This window comes from Acanthisitta chloris, unplaced genomic scaffold (genome assembly GCF_000695815.1).
Source record: "Acanthisitta chloris isolate BGI_N310 unplaced genomic scaffold, ASM69581v1 scaffold4899, whole genome shotgun sequence".
Classification (NCBI taxonomy): Eukaryota; Metazoa; Chordata; class Aves; order Passeriformes; family Acanthisittidae; genus Acanthisitta; species Acanthisitta chloris.
The window spans coordinates 25,065-46,708 of record NW_008692966.1 but is presented as its reverse complement, the minus strand read 5'-3'; the positions used below and the strand labels follow the sequence as shown (position 1 = coordinate 46,708).

At 37.8% G+C, this 21,644-nt stretch overlaps 1 protein-coding gene across 1 annotated transcript in view; it reads right to left on the bottom strand.

Moving 5' to 3' along the window:
• The window catches only part of PCNXL2 (pecanex-like 2 (Drosophila)), a gene marked incomplete at its 5' end in the record, with an annotated part of 148,871 nt that overhangs the window by 109,094 nt on the left and 18,133 nt on the right, over positions 1–21,644 (bottom strand). Inside the window, 4 exons of the mRNA XM_009082871.1 lie at positions 3,812–3,844; positions 3,941–4,094; positions 5,511–5,653; positions 8,751–8,886. Coding sequence (XP_009081119.1) covers positions 3,812–3,844; positions 3,941–4,094; positions 5,511–5,653; positions 8,751–8,886 — 466 coding nt within the window. The remainder of the gene's footprint in view (positions 1–3,811; positions 3,845–3,940; positions 4,095–5,510; positions 5,654–8,750; positions 8,887–21,644) is intronic.

The window sequence follows — 21,644 nt, the reverse complement described above, 5'->3', positions numbered from 1 at the left end:
CAATCGCTCTTTCCATGCTAACTACAATAATGCTAGTTAGGGTAGAGGAAGCAGCTTCCAAAGACTTTCTGAAAGCTGCAAAATGTGAGCAAATACTACCTGCTATAATGTTATTGGCTTTTTCAAGTCCCTGTTTCTCACTACTACGTTTCAGAAACACATTCACATCCTACCAACACAGTACTGGTACATCTCATATTTTGATAAAAATATTAAGACTTACAACAAGAGGATAACAATTTTGTAAATGCTTCCATTTAGTAAAATAGCACTTTTCACTGCAAAACATTTTGATGGGAAAATTTTACAAAGAGCCAAAGATTTTTTTGTTGTTGTTGTTTCTGGATACACACATGCAAGAGGAAAAAGACAGAAGGCTTTATATAAAAAGAAATGTGCATGTGCTGGGTTCTACAGAAAAGCTTACAGAGACAAATTAAAAATACTTTTAAAGTGCCTTATGGGATTTATGAAACTATCTATGATAGCTACACAGCTGAGTTAGCTATTTGCTTTGGCAGGTAGTGGTACCGAGATAATGAAGTTATGCAAGAGATTGTTAAGGGCATGACTGCAATCTTTCAAGCTCAAATGCCTTTGTAAACCTGAGCTAGGTCCTGAGCTATACAGGTGTCTTATGAATGACCTACAGACAAGGTTTCCTGATCATTCTACATAGCCATTTACTACATGTAACCTTGTCTAAGGTTTATCTAAAACCTTGAAATGCACATGGCAAGGATCTCCTGGATCTCTGAATTTAATACCATGCAGTCCCTGGCAACTTTCTTGTATCAGGTTATTAACAGCGAAACATAACTCACATTCAGAATGGGCTATATCTTCTTTGCCCAACCACTCTAGTGAGGAGGCTGTTCGTGAATTTCACCATCCCAGAATCATATACCCCTGTGTGAACAGTACCTGAAGGCCACCAGCTTCCAATGGACCAAAAAACAGAAAGGCTAAAGCATAGGCTGACAGAAAATTTAGATTAATCTCATAGCAGGCAACAGTACTAAACCTACAGCAACAATAAACGTCAGTAGCCAGGATTAGCCATACAACCTGGGAAGTTGCAACTAAAGCATCAAAGCTGATCAAAACACAACTATTATCACAATTCAGTAAGTATAAATGAATATAAAATTCAAAACATTCTGAGTTAGGCTCTTCTCTATATACTGCAAGTCATCCCTTACCACAGTGGCACTATACAGACAATATGCAGTGTTCAATGTGAAGATCCTAGCTGTCACAGCATGGTATAGGGGGCCAGGAGTATTCTAATCTTCAGCAGAAATGTACTAGACTACCAGACATTACAGGGTTTAGTCAGCCAGCTCTTCCATCAACAGCAGGAAGCATGCAGAAGACAGGAAGACACCTATTGTTACTTCGCTACACTGCTGCATGACTTACAGAATACAACATCGTGAATAACACTTGTAATGGTATTGTGGACTCCAAATTTCAAATCTGGATTCTGCACCAAAAATGTTCAGTTTAAACACTACTTTGTGTTTAATACTATAAAAAAATATGGGCTTGATAGGTTTATAATTAAGTTGCCACTCAGGAGGAGTTCAGAACAAATGCTTAAACATCTCAGGTCATTTGAACTCACTGGATAGTATTTAAGGCAGAGTCTTTCAAAATGGTACAGGCTAGAGATGACAAAGTCACATCAAACAGTAACAAAGTCTGCATGTGAGACAGGGAAGAAGTTTGGAACCTCATTGGCAGGTATGGATAACAAAGCATTGGCGACTACTCACGGATCCATGCAAAGAATTTAAATCAGTGTGCAAATCTGTGGCTCGCAATGGTTTGTTTCACACTGAAAAATCTCATCTGCATTTTCATTTGTGGGTGTGGTACAGATCATTCTTTAATCCCTCTGCTGTTCTGCATACTTACATTAACATCAAGAGATGTTACTCTCTTTAATTTTAATGTAGTCACATGAATTATGAAATAGTACATAGAGTTTTCTCGCCTTCTCATTGTCCTATTTTGAGGTGCTTACTAGCTCAAGCAAGTCTCTACAAATATTCATTGTGTTAAAAAGATACAATGTAAAAATAGGTAATCTTCTATTTTAGCATGATAACTCTTCCCACCTTTGAAACCCTTAGTGGAAAAACTGTATAAATTTTATTTCCACTGGAGTTTTTATGGTGCACCAAAAAGTTTGCAAGAACGTATCCCTGATAAAATTTTAGGAAAGCATGCAGAAGACAGGAAGGCACCTATTGTTACTTCACTACACTGCTGCATGACTTACAGAATACAACATGGTGAATAACACTTGTAATGGTATTGTGGACTCAAAAATCCAAATCTGGATTCTGCACCAAAAATGTTCTGTTTAAACACTACTTTGTGTTTAATACTATAAAAAAATATGGGCTAGATAGGTTTATAATTAAGTTGTGAATAAACTGCCACCCAACTTTAAACAAACGTACACATTACTAATGTCAGATTAATTGCAAACTATTTGATTACAGTTCACATTATTACATCTAGACACATACCATTTGAACTTACAAATAATATTATTTCAATCACCAAAACCCCCAACTTTTCACTGAGGTAAAAGTTTTTTTTAATATATTGAAAATATTACTCTACAATGCATAAGTTGCTGTTTATTAGTTTTCCCTACTTTTTACGCAGATATTTCCTTTGAATGCACTGTAACTAAACCCACCATACATTCAACCTACAATAACTGGCATGGAAAAGAAACTGGGAATCTTCTTAAATCCATCTTGGTGAGGTGTGTAGCACACATTTGTAAATAACGTTATTTCAAGTTTGGCCTGTATTTCTAGCCTCTAAGCCTTCAAAAATAATTGCTCCCTGCCAAAGGGAAATGATCCAGCAAACCTGAAGTTTTTCAACATGCCATTTTTGAACCCTGAGGGAAGAGACAGTGTCCTCAAAAACATTCAAAGAGCTTAAATAAAAATCACAAGCAACTAAGCATCCAGTATAAAAGCAAGAAAGAGACCTTGTGACCACTGAAATGTCTTCCAAGATCCACAAATAAAAAAAATGCTGAGACAGTGATAGGTGGAGTGGTAAGGCTGCAGTTGTAGGATGATGTCCCTAAACCAGTCCTATAATGAGCATAGACTTATGCAAGGAACTGGTTCTTCACAAGGTACTCGGCACCATCAGAGTTCAATGTCTTAAATATACCCAACAGATAAACACTAACCAACAAGGATCCTTACAGTCTGCATTCACCCAAAGATTTGGCCATTTCTTCAGCACACAAGCATGGAAAGTGTGACCATATTGTAACAAAGGGAAAAAATCTGTGCCATTTGATGAACTAATAACACTATTGATATATACATCTGCAATATCAGATTTGAAAAAGTAAAAAGAAAATAAACCACCAATCTCAAAAATACGTAAATAAATACCCAACTGACCAACAATTGAGCTGCTAATCTGGAATTTCTGCTCTTTTCAGTCACTCTTTCTAAAGGAAAGCAAAGAAAAACCTTGTCTGATGCCAGAGGATTGAACACCAGTAAACTAGTCCTGATGAATTTCTTTTATGGCATATTTTAGCTTAAACAAGAAGCACTTTTCTAATATGAGTGATAAATGCAAGTAGCTTAAAAATAATTAAACCTAGTACAAAGGCTCAAAATCACAGACATCTTTTTCATTTTCATAAATCACCTTAAGCAGCAAGCAAAGTACTAATACCTGCATTTCACAGCCAACTGTTTCACAGTGCACAAGTGATAATAAAGGAGAAAGACTTGTTTTACTGGCTGAGACTTACGTGTATTGGTGAAGCAGGATCAGGCTGAACACTCTAAAAACAAAACAGAAAACAAAGTTTGCTCACGGGATTTTGCCATCACAGGAGTTAGAAGAGAAATCAGCAATTGGCTATGAACTTGCATCCTACCTTCAGGAGGGAATACTGGCAGCTGGCCATCACGAGACAGAACAACAACACCCAAATGTCTTTACAAAAGCCTTGATTCAGAGTCAGGAATCCAAGAAGTGAAACAAGAACTACTAGAACGATAGCAAATACATTCTCCTTTATATCTTCTGTCCTATGTGAATAAAAGTGTTGGAGAAATACAAATATTTATAGATTCATTAGAGCAAGGCAGGTGCATTTGTAGCTGATATGAACTGCCAGTGCTGCAGCTATCAGAATTCACAGAATCTGATGTTTTGCTCCCATAACTACATTTCCATGTTCAATAATATTTCGCCTCCATGCCAAAAACCTTAGCCAAAACGATTACTAAAACATATAGAAAAAAAGGCATACACACTGAAGTCTAATCTCCCCTCCAATCTCACTTCCCAAATAGAATTCCACAATGTAGCTGATTTTAATGTAGAAAAATGTATGTTTCTAAAAATGCAAAGAAATTTTAAAAAAACCAACAAAACAAAAAACCCAAAAAAAACCCCAAAAAACCCCATCAAAATAAACCCAAAACCAAACCAAACAAAAAAATCCCACCACAAATAAAACCAAACACCCAAACACTTCTAAATGAGGAAATGAGGTATTCCATTAATGAAAAATAAAAGTCTGACACCAAAGAATTGGATGAGAGACCAAATTTGTCATCTGATGCTTTACTCGTTTTATCTATTCTATTAAAACATGGAAGCTGAGATAAAAAACAATGCTAATATTCAGGCTTTAACAAAAGAGCTTATCAGCAGATGTTTTCTATGCAATTCAAACACAGAGATAAGGCACCACAGATAAGTGTATCTGCTCTGGACTTTAAGCTCCCTGATATGTAGTCTAATTACTGTAGAAGGTAAAACTGTCATCTGAAATTTCTGCTGTGGAGCCCATATTAGCATAGAGGCCCCAGCACCCTCCAAAAGCAGAGACAGGAGAACCAGTAGGTATGTAGGCTAACATGTTTGAAGGTCCTAACAGTCCAGCAGATTACCACGAGATCTAACAGCAAACAGTACTATCTGTAGAGTCAGTGCCAAATGAAACTGAGGGACTAGAAAAAGAAGAGATGCCAAGACAACAAATTTTGCTCCAAACAAATGAACTTGAATTGGAACAGGGGCAGCAGTTAAAAGATCTCCTGAATTTCACTCTATAAATTCTTTTCCTTGTTTAAAGATTGGGGTACTTGGTTTATAATACTCTGGGACCCTTCCAGTTCTGATTTTCTCATCAGAAAGCTCACAACCATTGGATCTAACAGCTGCGAGTCAAATTGCAGACTATTCTACAAGCCTGGTACTCACATGAATCAAAGTCTCTGCTTGAAGATGAAGGGTAGCAAGAATCACCAAAACCAACTCTAAACAAAAAAATTTTTCACAGTTTAAAGAAGAAGTGCATCTATCTCCTCAACCTGAATATATGACAGTAACACAATGCTCACTTTTTTCCTTCTCTCATGGTCTATGCTGCTTTATGGACCTGTGGAGTCACTCACTGTAACACTACATAGTAGCATTCAGAAAAAACCGCTTACCTGTCCAATAGTGCCAACAAGGTAAGACGATCATACCAGATTTTAATCCATTTGCCAGGGAATATAACGAATCTGTAAAACTGCCTGTTCAATTTCCGTTGTGCTGAAGAACACGAAGAATCCTCAGGGTCCTGGTTCGGTTGCTACAAAAACAAAACAGAAATACACAAAACTCTCACACCAACATGCAGCTGCCAGCAAAACAGGTGTTTAAAAGGCCAAATTTACATGAAGTATCAGATTAATTTTTTTTCCTGAAAGGGATAGTGGGAGCATATTAGCATATTTATTTTCTTCATATTAAATTAGAAACAGAATTAGGACAGAAGCTATATCAATTATGGAGCCCAACAGTGACAATATACTTTAAAAATGAATACTAAATATTCATTTAAAAATAATTATTTTTTAGTCCCCATCCAGTCCTTGTCTAAAGTTCCTTTTTGAAGACTTTTCTATTTATCAGGCTGATTACAGCACAACACAAAAACATACATTGTTTCTAAATACAAAAAAAATTCAAGTAGGCTTTAAGGCCTAGAGGTATGACTTATCAGCTCTCCTTCCAGAACACAGCTTTGTTTATTGTTCCTGAGATGCTTTGAATACCACATTAGGTGTGCCTCCTCAAGAGGAGAAAAAAATTGAAAACATAAACATAACTAATTTAAGAGTCTCTAATCTTACTATCACAATCATAAATCCATCCTTTTGAATATTGCTTTTGCCAGATTCTAAGGCCTTTGCTTGCGTGTTTGAACTATGGCATTTCAGCTCTCCTCCAACTCTACACCTGCACTCCTTCACCAACACTTGTAGGGAGGGAGGCTTATCTACAGACAATCAGCCAAGCCTGCAAAGCTAGACAACAGAACAAAAGAACCTCTGCAAAGCAGTGACTTCTTTCTAAGGTACACCATTAACTGATTTTCTGGAGGGGGAAATCATTTTTCTTTCAAGAAGAATTTGAGATTTCCAATCACTGAAGTCTAATGGTTTTCAACCTTCCTCTTGGCAGCCCTTCTCCCTCCATTACTCCCCCTCCCCGTTTAGAAACAATTAATCAACAAATATACCTATTATGGAACTCTAGACAGTGTCTACATTAGAATTATTTATGTTAGATTAACTTTCCTAGTCAGGGAACAGGAGTTCTGTGTGAAGTAACTGATCATCATCTTGAATTGTAACTGTTAGCAAACCACAGTTTTTTCAACAACCTATCCACCTGCACAAAGGAATTGTTAAACTTTTTCTCAGATTATCATAATAATTTATCATCTTCACTTTCCATGAAAAGGAATTTTACACATAGTTTACATGTAACTTAATGTACTGCTATGCATCAGTTGGTAAACAGCTCACTGATATCCTCAGTTTGCTGGCAAACACAAAGTGGAACAGGTCAGCATAAGTATCAGAGAAAGAAATTCAAGTTTAGGCATTTTATCTAGCTTCCAATTGACTAAAAGTGGGCAGTCATACAGGGCCAGGGAGCTCAGGGGGCTCAGCTGCTATCAGTGCAGAACAATAACTCACTCCTGTTTCTGAGCGTTGAGACATGCAAGGGGATACTGAACTGTTCAGCATTCTTTCATTTATTAACAATTCCAAGTTATTTAAAAGCTGTGAAACTTATTGCAATCCTTTCACTGCATGGATTTTAAAATCTAAAAGTAGCTTAAGTAATCCAAATGTTAAGATTTTTATGACTGCTTTAAAAAGTAGCTTAAATATGGGGCTAGGGCATTTTTAAAGCAAAAACATGTTTTAAAATATTACAGTTGCTAATACTGGCACAGTTTTGTTTCTCTTGGGTCCTATTACCCAACAGAAACTAAAGTGAAACTCAGACAACTGCAATCATTAACTTCACTCATCTAATGTAGACAGCTCTCTATAACTAAATAAAAAAATCAATATGATGGCAAAGAGTCCATTAAAAGTACCCAAAGATCTAATTGTTGAGTTCTCAGAACAGCCCAATGTGTATTTAGCTGAGTGCATAAGTGATCATTTTGGCTCCTGAGGAGCTGTAACCTTTGGATGAAGTCCACCATGTGAGGCTTACAGTACTTGCGCTGGAGTCAGATTTTTGAGCTGCATTTGAGAAACTCTCTGACTAGCCCTGAGCAAGTAAGTCACTAAAGTCTAACTGTGCCTCCTATCAAAAAATTGGCTAACAAAAAATCACTGCCTAAATTTATATGGTGTCAGAGACAGCCTGAAAATCTAGCTTCATGGAAATCAATGACAAAACTTTTCCTGACTTGTGTAAGCTCAGAATTTCATGTTTAATAAAAAAAATAAATTCAGAAACCAGGAAGCTCTGAAATTACTGCCTGGCCTTGCTACAAATTTGCTATGTGACCTTGAGCAATACATCTTACTTCTTACTGGAGCCATTTTCCCAAAAGAGAGAAAAAGCATGACAATTGTTCTCTAATTACAGGCAGTTTATAAGATTATAAATATCTGGAAAAGAACTGAGCCTTTAGATGGAAGCCACTGTCCAAATCTGAGAGAGACAATTCAAGACAATTTCATGATTTTTAATTTAAAATAGTTCCTTTATGCAAGTAGCTTCTAGCTTTAGTTTCCTGTCCAAAATCTAAGATGAAAAGTAATTAACTGTCATTTTAATGTTATTCATACATATCAAACTAGAATTTGCTGTGGAAGACAGAAGGTTAAAGTTATTATAAAAAGAATTGTAAAAACAGATTGCAGCCCTAAGCTACTGGTCACAGATCGCAAACACTGTGAAGTTCATGTCCTCATGTCTGAGGGCCTTTTTCTTTTACAAGTTGCACTGAGGAGGTGGCTTCTATATTCCACAACAGACATCCAAGAGTCTGGTTGCCCAATTCAGAAAAACGAAACCAGACATGAGGTTTTATGATAGTAATCAATTTGGAATAAACACTTCATACTATTAAAATCTGGTGGTATCTCTAAAATCCTAACAGCTGTGTCCTCTTCCAAATGAAATAAGACTGAAGATAGAAGATCAACTTTTTGGGTGAAGGAATCTTTAAAGTACTCCCCTAGGACACTACTCAGTGTCAGTGGAAAACAGCTGAGTTGCATCCATCAACATAAATCACGTCTTCTCCCACATGAGCAATATCAGGAACAATAATACAGAAAAATCAACAAAACTGTCTCAGGAACAAGTCTGCAGCATTTGTTTATAGAGCAGTTCATCAAGTTGCTAGAAACTGAGATAGTACAATGTACCCGTGGGCCTTCTGAAAGGGTCCTTCGTGCCACCATTAGTAGGAGCTGCTGCTGAAGTGCACTCACGGCTTGATCCCCAGAAGAGGGTTCTTGGCTCTCTGAAGTGGTAGTACTAGAGGAGCTGAACTGTATTTCACTGTGCACAGAGGAGACAAAGGAAAGAGATTGTTTTAAGCAGCAGTATTTTCCTAGTATTTCTGAAACATTACAGAAGAAAGTGCGCAATTACGCTACTGGTTGGCTCACAGGACGTGGGAAGCTGCTACCTCCATATCTGAAATCCACCACAGGCCCACAAAGCAGTTAACACCCAAATTCAGATATACTTGGTTTACTACATCCAACACAGAAAAACAAATCACAGTTTTTCTCATCCTGAGAGGTACACCTACGATGCCTTTTTCTGTCCACTGACAATAATTCAGGTTTAGAGCTGCATATCTACAGAGCAAAACTTCAGAGTAGCTACTGCAGGAATCCTGGAACAGCTTTCCAACGAGGTCACTTAGGTACCCAGCTAGTCTGGTTTCACCTGCACTGAATTTCATGAGTACTAATTTACCCTACTGAGAATTCAGGCTACAAGAACTCCCTTCTGGCCCAGCAAGATGACAACAATACATGAGCTAATTCACATAAGGCTAGCTCAGGTATCCTCTGTACTGAGAGTAAGCTCACCTTGGGCGAGCCTCTGCAAGACACTATTTATTGCTTTTTCTCAGGTTTACTGCTTTATGTTGTAGGTACAGCACTAAACACTTGAGGAAATCTGCACTTACAGCAACACTGCCTGTAGCGTTGCGGAAGAGATGTGTTACCACAACGCGAATGACTGGGTTTCAGCCAGAACTGTATTGAAATGAAATAATTGTTACTTGGGGAAGAGATCTATTTTGAATACTACTTATTTATTATCTTCCAAATGGTGTTTATACGAGGCACCCTGCTCCAAGCTCATTACTCCCCTGCTTCTGGATGCCTGCCTTGGGCTCTTACTACTTTTGTATCTACAAGTGGTGAAAGCACCTTAGTGCTCATGCGAGGTTGTTGTTGAGAACACTGTTGTTCCTATTTTCCATAAAGACAAGCAGGAAGAAACTAGAGCAATCTGCCTATAGTCAGCCAGGAAGCCCACAGCAGTGCAAAGATTAAAACTCTTCTCTTGCATAGCCTACACTTGCCCCAAAAGGTACCTTATTAATTTTAGTTAACTCAACCTTCCTTGCCTTTGGTTGCCAATTCCCAAAGACTGCCATGTAACTCTTGTTATGGCTTTAAAAATGTGGCTGTCCTGCACATAACTGGCTGTTAACTTCAGCTGCAGTGGTTAGCACTATTCTGGGATAAGGTTCAATGTCTGGATTACTTAGAATGTCAATAGCTTGAAATACACACACACTCTCCTTCTGCCCTCCAGGATTTGCTAGATCTGCCTGGACCAACAGGAACACCAGCAGTCCCAGGATGTCACCAGAGGAGCCACACTGGCTCTGGTTTCTGAGCCAGGCAGTTTCTTTTTTCAAAGCCTGGATTGCTATCAGGCTTGGATTTCAGACCTGGTATTCACCACCTGCCACTCCAGGAGAGCAATCAGCTGAGTAGAAATTAGAGCACCCCATGCTCCTGACCCTGATGGTTTCCTCTGTACTCCCCACTCCTCCTGCTACAGACAGCAGCATGATCTGCTCCACAGTCAGGACAGCTGTAATGTTCCCTTTGGGCAGTACTGGGAAATGAGGACATGATCCAACACAACACACTTCATGTCCCAGCCAGGAGGCAACCCTCCATTAGAACCATTTCCTTTGTGGATCCTGTTTAGCACCTTGTCAGCAGTAATTATCAAAACAGTACAGAAGGTACGGGAACTAATCCAAGATCCTGGATCACAACCAGAAGATTTAGGCAAGAAGAAAGTGGAGGAAGCCTAGAGGCATACCTCCCAGGAGTAAGATTCCCACAGATACGGACTAGAGAAGACAGCCATGTCTTTTGCATATTTTGAAGTGTCCTGCTCAAGGGTGACCTTGTCCAGTTTGAAGGAAGGCAATGGATATTTTTTGTTTGTTTGTTTGTTTCCTCCGCATGAGCTATCCTGTTCCTTGTCATTGTGGGTGCAACCCTGGGACTCCCTGTTCACAACAGGAAAAAGACGAGTGTCGCCCAGCTTATGCAGGAACACTAGCCTGGGAATTCCTGCCCAAAAGATGACCCAGCAAAACAGCAGAGGAATAGAACAGTGGATGATTATGCCTTCCTAGATGAAGAACTAATCTTCACTACATTTCTGCATCTTTACCTTTCTACAAAAGACAAAAGTATTTCTAGATCAAACCATGTCTTCTTTCCCCACATTAGACAGAAATGAAAATGGCAGAGAGACACACAAAGCAGAGTACCAGGAGAGTCTATTAGTTCTCAGAAATCAGAAATCTCTTACTCGTAAGACTTCTTCCAAGAATAAACTTAAGAGATCATATCATCTCCCACCAGACTTGAAGATAACCGAAGAGCCAAGATAGCCCAAAGTCTGTTTTCTGTTTACAGAAGAAATTCACATCTCCACCTACCAGCAACTGGCAGAAGAGTCCACAAGCAGCTGGGACACCGTGGGGAAAAAGTCTGAAACTTCATGAGCCTGAAAAGGCAATTAAGGCAGAGAAGCTGGGAAGGTAGAGCTAGCAAAGCAGCAATTCCAAAATCAGAATCTGTCATCTGGCCTTCATCAGGTTCCTCTCTCTGTATCTTCTTACTCTCACCTCATCTTCCATTTCCTTCAGCTCCTGTTTGCTGTTTTTCCCTCTTTATTCCTATTTTCCACACAATCTCCTTCTGAGATTCACTTGCTACCCCCTGATGCTGAATTGCTTGCACAGCTACTTAGAAATTGTACATCTCATCTGGTGACATTACTATCACACTGACAGCAAATACCAGTAAAAAATGTGATGGTGGTGTTTGGAAAGCTAGATTTTATAAATTTATTACCATATATAAATAGAAGCAAGCACTCTCTAATCATAAAATCATTATAACAGAGCTGATCACAATATAACATGGAATTTTGTTAAATAGAAAATCTGTTAATTTGCAGAATCAAATTAATGTTATCAAGATCTACTACAGTAAACTGCACTGCTAATATAAGCAAAGGTATAATTGAACTAAATTTTGAATAATAAATTATTAACTAAAAATATCTTTGATAAACATACAACATGTGCAGATCAAATTCAAAAGCTATATAGCACCCTCTATGGATAATGGGATATAAAAACAGGATTTTTTTTTTTTTCTGGCTCATAATTCCATTTTGTAAGAACACTGAGTAAATATAAGCTAGTGGAGCAATCATGTAACACAGAGAATGTTTTAGTATAACCATATAGCACTGAAAAAAATCTTCCTTCTCCCTCTCTGATTAGTCTGTGATATTTGCCTTATACAATTGGTGACCTGGCCTGAGTCATTCAAATATAAACCAGCCTGAATCATCCCTTTTGTTAGGATTAGTTAGCCTTGAGCCTGAACACCTCTCATGGTAAGCTCATTATATAGGCATGCCACCATGCATTACCTATTAATAAAGCTGTTTTGCAAGTCTTGGCTAAATTTCATTTTAACCTGCGTATAGGAGAAAGGTCAGGGAAACTTGTAACCAACATCACAACAGTCACAATAACAAAGCACCTTCTTCTTGGTCCTCACTTACACAATACCAGAAGGATCCCACTAGATCGCTTACGACAGTTGTATCGGTCACTACAAAGCTTAACAGCATGTAATAAATATCCACAATGACAATATAGCCAAAAGCTATTTGCAATAGTCCCTAAAACGCTGTCCTTAAGTGGTGGTAAGCACTATGACTGTGACATCTGAAGAAGAGCCAGAGGGCAGCTCAAAGTTGGGAATCTCTCCTCCTGCTCATCCAACAAGCAATCACTTCTGAGGCATTGCTCTGAGGTGCATCCAAAGTACTTGCTGAACCAAGACCCGAGCGACCTGGTTGTTCAAGAACCAGCTACTGCTAACAACAGCAGTAACTCCAAACGCCCATACTTTTGTGTCCTTTCAAAACAGTTGGTTTGTGGCTCAAACGTAGCTGTCTGAACTCGTGTTGAGACTACTGAATCAACAGCTCACTGGTGGCATCTCCGTTACCCAGTGTCGCTGCTGATGTCTTCCTACCACCAGCTCAGCAGCTTTGCTCCTTCTCACCTAAAATGGCCTTCCTGCCATCTCACTCCTCAATCACACAGGCCTCTTACTACATCTCTGCTCATTGCTCATTAAGTCACCACCAGAAAGCTGCCAGCACTAGTCTGACCAGAGTATTGCACAATTTGGCACTGAGACTAAAACCATTACTTGTGGATGTTGCTTTTTCTAAGTAGCAGACGATTTACAGTTTCCAACTGTACTACCAAATAACAAACTAAAAAGCAATTCAACACATATAAGAAGATTGAAATATGCCACTGATAGACAGATTAAGACTGGATAACTATGTGACAAATCCAGACACAGGAAACACAGAGAAAACACAGAGGAGGAACTTTTCACTTTTTTTGGTAAGACATTAGTAGTTTCACAAGGAATAAAATTAATTAAGAATGTATATCTTAACTTTCTTCAGTGGTTACATCTGAGGGAAGCTCAAGCTAAAGATGAAATCTCTCTTAAATCTTGTTAATATTTTGTGACTTGAACAAATGTGTACTTACATACATTTTACTGCAGGATTTGGGGAGAATTTTTGGCATTTATTTTAAAGAGCAATAATAACACCCCCAACAATAATAAGACAGAATATCTGAATTTACAGAATGGGAAAGCTGGATGTGGTGATGTAGTGACATAATGGAAAAGGATATAAAATCATTGTTAAAATTTTGCAGTAGACTACAAAATGAGCAATGGCACAAATTAAGTCAGCTACTGCAGATGAACAGAAAGGCCTTATAAAGCATGTTTCCAGCAGCACTCTGGGCAATATGAAGGCAGGAAGTGATGAATGCCCTTTTACTCGGATGTTAAGAATGGGGTACACTCAGCACACTCAAACTTCTGAGATATAATTCAGGTTTTTTTATTTTGCTTACAAGCATGTAAATTGGTAACTGGTGAGCTTGTTACATTCCAAAGCCAAGACAAACGCACTAAAAACTTTAAACCAAACAGCATGTGTTAGCTAATAAACTAGAGGATGCATTTTAACGAGATGCTGCTTTACTGGAATTAATGCCTTAACAGCACCCACGGCTCTATTATCTCTGAAGTATTTAAAAACATCCCTTTTAGCTCTCCTTATGAAAGGGCGGGGGAGGGAAGAGAAGTCAGTCCCAAAAACTGAAGGATTACACAAACTCTCATTCCTGAGCAGGATTTTGCTGCCATCATCTGGCAGCATGGCCCCTTCTCACCATCAAGTCCCATTCTGTTAAAAACACTCCCTTCCCTCCTGTGTTCCAAGTGAAAGAGAGGTTAAAACCCCTACAAACACAGGAAAGGATTTTAACCAGCCAAGAGAACACAAGGATTTCCTTCTGTCCCTCACAAGCCAGCAGAAAAATGCTACTGAGTTTGTAAGTACTTTTCAGAAAAATCCATGGCTTCCTTAGGATTCAAACATTACCATTTCCAGTGCACACACCACACTCATTTATGTGTTCAAGCAGCACTACACTCAGGGGAGCAGCTCTTCTGAAATCACCGAATCCCAAAAGGGACTGCATAATATTCATTGCATCCATTTCAAAACGTGCTCAGCTGCAGAACTGCACAGCCTGACAAACAGCATTAAGAAATCTTTAAGATTTAGCAGCCTATTACTAGAGCAGTGTGTGATCCTTGTTATTTGGGTCACCTTGCTGAGAAATACAAAGATGTTTTAGCAATACACCATTTTGTCATTCTAAAACAACATTTTGAAACACTAAGAAAAAATAAATTCTATTCTGAAGTTTACTCTCTCCTATGAGGAATAAACCTCAAAGGTTCAGGGAATTTTCCAGCAGTGAACATACTGAAGTATTAATGGACTTATACAGAAGACATACAGTATTGCTGAGGCATTCAGATAGACTTTCATATAGTAAAATGCACTCAAGCAGCTTGTTCAAGGGATGTGAATGTAAATCAAATAAGTTAACTCATTGATTTGACATTCTCTTTGTTGCCCAGGGCCAGAAATGCCAGCACTCTGCAGCTGTACTGACAGGTAACTTAAATGGGTTTTGTAGTTCTTGTTAGTCACTATTTTGCCAAAACTACCTTTTTAACCTATTGGTTCTGCTGATGCCAAAAATAAAAATTTCTCAAAACTAACAAAAAGATTTAAGCATTTTTAAAAATGAAGGTCTTTATCTGTACTGCAAAACACTTTAGACTAACTATAATTAGGTTTTTAGAAGTCTGATTTTAATGTCAGAGCCTTATCTGAAAAAGTGAGGACTTAGAGGATTAATTGCTCAAAGAGCACACACCAAATGCAATATGAATGCATGACTGTACTGGTATGTTGGAAACATATGCAGTAATAAAACAAATAAATATAATTTTATCCCACATAAAAATATATTATTTTAATAGCTTTACACCTAAGTTAAAAGATACATGACCAAGAAAGCAGGAGAAGATTCAAACAAGAATAATTTTTAAAGGTATAGAGCAAATTGGATTACACACATAATCAATTCCAAATGAAAGCCCAAGTGTCACTTTTTCAGCAAGGAAAATCTGCATGTAAGATAAAGATGCTTTTTTGCTCAGAGCTGGCCAATCATTCTTTCTGTTTGTGCTGGTTTTGGCTGGGAGAGTTCATTTTCTTCCTAGTAGCTGGTATGGGACTATGTTTTGGATTTGTGCTGGAAAAGGTGTGGATAACAGGGATGTTTTAGCTATTTCTGAGCTATGTTCACACAGTGTCTAGGCCTTTTCTGCTTCTCAAAGTACCCCATAAGCAAGGAGGCTGGGTACAAGAAGCTGTGAGGCAACACAGTCAGGACAGCTGACCTAAATGGACCACAGGGACATACAACATGATATGGCATTGTGGAAAGCATATAAATCTACATGAAGAAGAACAAAGCGGGGACATTATCAAAAAGAAGCCCTTAACTATTTTTATATGTAAGAATAAAATCCTCTACCAAAAACATTTTTTTCCTTGGAGCTACACATATCTCAGGTTTTCGGACAACATAGAAAACATTCCCAGGTTGGTATGGACATCTCCACATTAGGATTTTATGTGTGGACCACCTTCTGTTTTTTCTGAAGCGTAGCTAACCATAGCACATATGTGTTTGTACACACAGCAAAGCAACCTCTGCGCTTTAGATAGGAAAAGAAATTGCAAGGAAGCAGAGAAAAGTGCTCAAACCCTCACACATGCTACCAAGTATCTAACATGACCCTACAGTAGCATGCTGTTCAGGGATGTTTAATGTTCTGTTCTTATCTCAAACCTGAATAGCCATGAACACGTCAGAGATGGACTGCAATACACCTGAGCAAAACAGCATGGAAAAATCACAAAATGCGATTTGGAAATTAATCCATCCCTCCTTGAAACTAAGATTTATTCACATTAGCTAGCACAATACTATGCTGAAATAAACATCCTGGTGAGAGATCATCAGTAAAACTTACGAATCAAAACATCTGAGTTTCACAGGGCTATCATGCCTGTGAACTGTTTCAGGCAGTACCATGAAAGTTTTGGATAGTTTATTCCTGATTGGGAATATGTGCAAAGCTATTTGAAGCAGAAAAGCAGAAAGAACAAATAATTTGAATGCATAACCATTAGAGCATTTCATAGATTATCATGTGAATATAGCCAGCTATTTAACAGCTTTATACCTAACAGCACTGTATGTTGATATTGGATATTATATTCAACGTTCCTACGAGCACTATTTCTTTCATTATAAACAACACCATTTTACATGAGTTAAACATTTCAAATACATTTTTGCTAAGAGCAAAACTGCATAAAAATTACCAAAATAGTAAAGTTTGTTATATTACTTCAAGCTTTCCTTTTCTGTCTTTCACAATATAAGTCAAGGAAACAGATATGGGCTATACATACAGGCAGTATATTATGTTAGTACTTGATAACCGAGAAAAAAACGGCAACAGTTTACATTAGTTGAACAGAGTTTTTCATAGATGTGAATCCTATGGATCAACCTCTTATATTCAAGTAAGTTAGAAAGAGCAATATTTCATACACATGTTAAGGACAGCTACACTAGTGAGAGGTATCAAATATTGACATGCTTTTCTTCAATATATATGTGCACACATGCTGAAGGTGCTCAGCCTTTCTAAACTAGAGCCTCAGTATGCAAAGAAAGCACATTTAAAAAGCAGTTAAACATTAAAATCATATTAGCCTTGTACAGCAAGTACATACAGCATATGATTGATGGTAAATTTCTATATTGGCATTGATATATTCTTTATGGCTCTACTAGCCTCTGTACTGGGGACAGATTATGCAACTCATGTAAAAATCATTAATTATAATACTATAATACATACTGTAATTTTAGAGGTTTATGCTTTCACTGATACTTATGAAATAAGATTAGGAGAGCTCACATTTATCTTTTTGACTGCTTATCAAAATTAACTCTGTTATTTAATTATGAGACATTCAAGGTAAAAAATTAAATATCTGCTTTCTGTCAGAGTGACAGAAAAGGTATGTCAGAATGACACCACTTTATTTGCAAAACATTTATTAACTCCACCTTGTTTCTCCTGAGCCCAAAAGACAGATATATATAGATAGATATATAGATGTATATATATATAGATAGATAAACAGATATAGATATATAGATGTGTGTATATATATATATATATATACACACACACACACACACCCCTCTCTAATAATTACTTTAACATACACATCCTTGCAGCTCATTTTTTTAAGGATTTGTTCCTGTTAATGATTGTGGGTTTTACTTCATATCACCAACCTAATGGGAAGAATTTGAACTTGAAATTTTAACTGTTCTATACAGGTAAGATGAGATCTTAGTGGCCATTTGGAGAGAATTCAAACTAACCATGCCAAAAGGCAGTTCAGGCTTGCACCCAGCACCTGCTTTATGTGAATGTGAACTCTCTCATCCTTATCTGCCTTCCCAGAAGTCAAGAACATAGTCAAAACACATAGCATGGAAACATAAGGATTCACCATAAGAGAGATGAAGGCTGGTAAAAATTTTAATGCAATGGGGCAGGAGAACTGCTTTCAGGATGAGAAAGCTATTTCCAATTTCCACTCCAAAACAGATTCAAATGGTCTTTCTGTACTAATTTCTAATGTAATCCATGAACAAGAATACAGGTTACACTTAGTCTTGTCAAAGCCTGTCACAAAGCAATTTATGACTAGAGGTGAACTTGGCAGGGTAATGGGAGCATCAAATTTAGAGGCAATTAGCCCAGCAGGGAACCCATTCCACAGGGACTGCTGGCAAGAGGTGTTGCTGGCAAAACAATAGGCAAAAGTGGGGTCAGGGTAATTACACAGACAACAGTTGGGCAATTGATTAGCTACCTGCCAAAGTTCAAATAATTTACCGAACTCTGACAAGAATCACCTGCCAAAGTCAGGGTTGAGATGGAAAATTTAAATTGAAATTTAACTTGGTTAACTCTTTCAATATTTTAAAAGCTGGACTGCTAGACCAGTGAAAGACAGTTTGGCAAGAGACAAATATGGAGACAGTCTGAAAAAAATTGAATTCTCAGTAGCCTTTGGCATAATTAAGGGGTACTTTTAGTAATTATTAATAAGAAATTGTTTATACTGCATTTAAGAAGCACTGAACATTTTCCAGGTTGAGACCTGCAGGTACAGGTAATATCTTCCATTAGGACAACTACTATGGTTGAAAATGCAAACAATAAAACTAAAAAAACCTCAACACAAACAAAAAAGCAAACCAAACAAGACAAAAAAATAGAAAGTGGTGGAATATATATTAACACTGAAACTGGAGAATAGTCCAAAGATAATCTCACAACACTGCAGAGCCAAAAAGAGGTGACAGACTGCTGGTATCTGACAAGACAAAGCTTAACTTCCTTTAAAAGTGTTGCTTGCTATGTCAAGGAGTATCTGAAGGAAGAAATCACAGACACGTTCAAACCCGGACATTTGCTTTCTCTGGCACATTGTAATCCATTGTTGTCCATTTAGCCCTTCATAAGCAAAGGAAGAGCAGGAAGTATGCAAAAGCAAAGACCAAAAATAACACCATAACACATCCTCACTTCTGTGACAGAGCAGCATTGTTAAGATTTTGCACTACTTGTGAGAAATGAATTTCGGAAGCCATGCAAGAAGATAAAATGTTTACAGGCCATAGAAACACTAGTTTAATTTAAGTTCCTAATAACCTGATGTGAAATGCTACACAGGTTAAGACTCTACTAATGGAGCAGACAATAGTAGGACTAAACAGACAGAAATAGCAAGTTATAATTTGAATTTAAGATCATTACACATTACTTAGTCTGCCTCAAGGCTTTCTGTAACGGCTTCTTTTGAGCAATATTTAAATACATTCTTCAGTTTTGCATAGCTTAGTTAAAAGGTAGTTACCTACGGCCAATTCATAAGGCAATGACCTTATTCTTGACAAACGAGCCAGAGTTCATACCCTCTGCAGTCAAAATTCCTTCCCCTTTCCCAACTGCAGTGTTACCCGTAAGTGCTACAGCTCCCAGCATACCAGTGACTGATCTGCTGCCTCTCCCAGGACCCCCAAAGCAAGATGCTTCTTGCCATCCTCTGTCCTGGGCCGATTCTCCTCATAACGAAGCACATTAGGGCACAGTCCATTCAAATCCACATAGTTAATCCACTGCTCAACTCATTTTGATATTTTCCCTTTAGAAGCAACTTAGTATTAACAGTATAAAGCAAGTATGATAGGTGAAAAGTGTTTTAAGAGCTCATTCACATCCACTGCAAACCTATGTATTGTTCGCTATGTTTTTTCTAAATCCTGAAATCTGGGCTCCCCAAGATCAAAACCCTATCCCTCCTATCCAGGGTTGTTTCTGCACTGTCTCAATTGCTCATGAAGAAGTACTATACTGACAAAATCATCGTATTCTCCTCAGTTAACTTTCTGATGGGCTGGGAGGTAAGGCAAGGACAACTCAGAGATGTTTTCCAGGTCTCTCTTCTAATAACCTTTCATAACAGCAGCATGGACTACTCTCATAATGAACATCCCCACCAGAGGAAGGCCCACCTTCAAGAGAATAATTTCTGTCAAAGGCTCTCCATAGACAGACACACAGAAGAGACTGATGATTGATTATGCCTTTTGCTTTATTTTATTCTATTTGCCTTCTTCTTCAGTAATAAAAGGATCATTAGTTAACAACAGTGATTATTAGGTTTATCTTTAACCACAGGTAAGAAAGTAACTTGACAAAGTGATGTTCAAGCCTGCAGCTGGGGAATGGGGAAAGGGAGATGGAAAGATGCCTTGTTCCTGAACTGTCCTTAAAGCATGTTTGCCCCTCTATTTTCTATATACTGTAAGCATTCCACATTGTATAAATACAAAATTACTTGATTGTGAACATGTGAAGAAAAAAACCAAAACCCCTTCCTTTCTGTGCTACCCTTGAGTCTATGCGCAGATTGAACAAACAGATCTCACCAATCTCTGTCCTAAACTTATTATGAACAACCTTCACAAAACTCAATCATACTTCATGTTTCCTTATCCCCTTTCCTTGTTTTTCATATTAACTTCTGCCTTGCCCTTTCCTTCATGCTGCTGTGTTCTTGCAAAAGCTACCGTTCTGTCTTCCCATTGACTCCCATAAAGAAACAATCCTAGGAACCCACTCATCTTTGCTGAGCTGTTCTACGCCCCAGTCTGAACTATCACTGTACTCCAAGATTTCCAGCAAAGGTGCTGATCTTTAAAAATTACATGCATGTAAATGCCTGCAAAGAATATCTGAACTTGCTTTTGTTAACAAGGTTTATCAGACCCCTACGCCAGTCACATTCCTAGAGGTCTTTAAACCACAAGCAAAAAAATAGCACTTAACGGAGCATGGGAAGACAGATGTCACATGAGGATGCAGCAAAGGCAGATTCAGCATGACTTCTCATATAAGGAGGAAGATTGTCCTTCCTTTGATTAAAACCAAATGACCTGATAAAAGTCAGGGGACAGAAAACTATTTTTGAATTGAGGACAGATTCAAGTTCATAGTTATTGGAAGGGGGAGGAGGAGAGTATTCTGTGCAAGGTGAAGCACAGGGAGTTGCAAGAGTTAAACAGCACCAGAGTAAAATGTTTGATTTTTTTAGGTCAAAACTGAACTCTTCCAGGCTGGGTTTTTTTATTTTGCCAAAGACAGACAGAACACTTCTGCTGTAGATGAACTCAAATGATTACTTTTTGTTTTTTACTCTTTGCTTGCTAACTAACAAATGAAAGCATTATTCTTATGTCTTGTGTAATCTCATTCTAACTAAAATGCTAATGCTGTTTTTAACATGGTCAAGTTTTTCCCAAGTTTCCACTGAAAGCCAAACACTTGAAGAACAATATTTACAAATATCAAAGACCATTCTCACTTCCTCACTCAACTTATCCAAATACTTTCAAACAGTATGAAAAGCAAAATTATTTTATAAAAATACTTAGGAATAGTTAAAATTCCTTTTATATATATGCAAACAACAGATCACATAGAACAGTGTGGAAACCACAGCAGTGACTACGGGATTTGCATGGATCACTCTGAAAAGACCTTTGAAAATGACAAATTGTTCGTATACCTTATCAGAGTGGCAAATTATCATTAGAGATTTAATGTGAA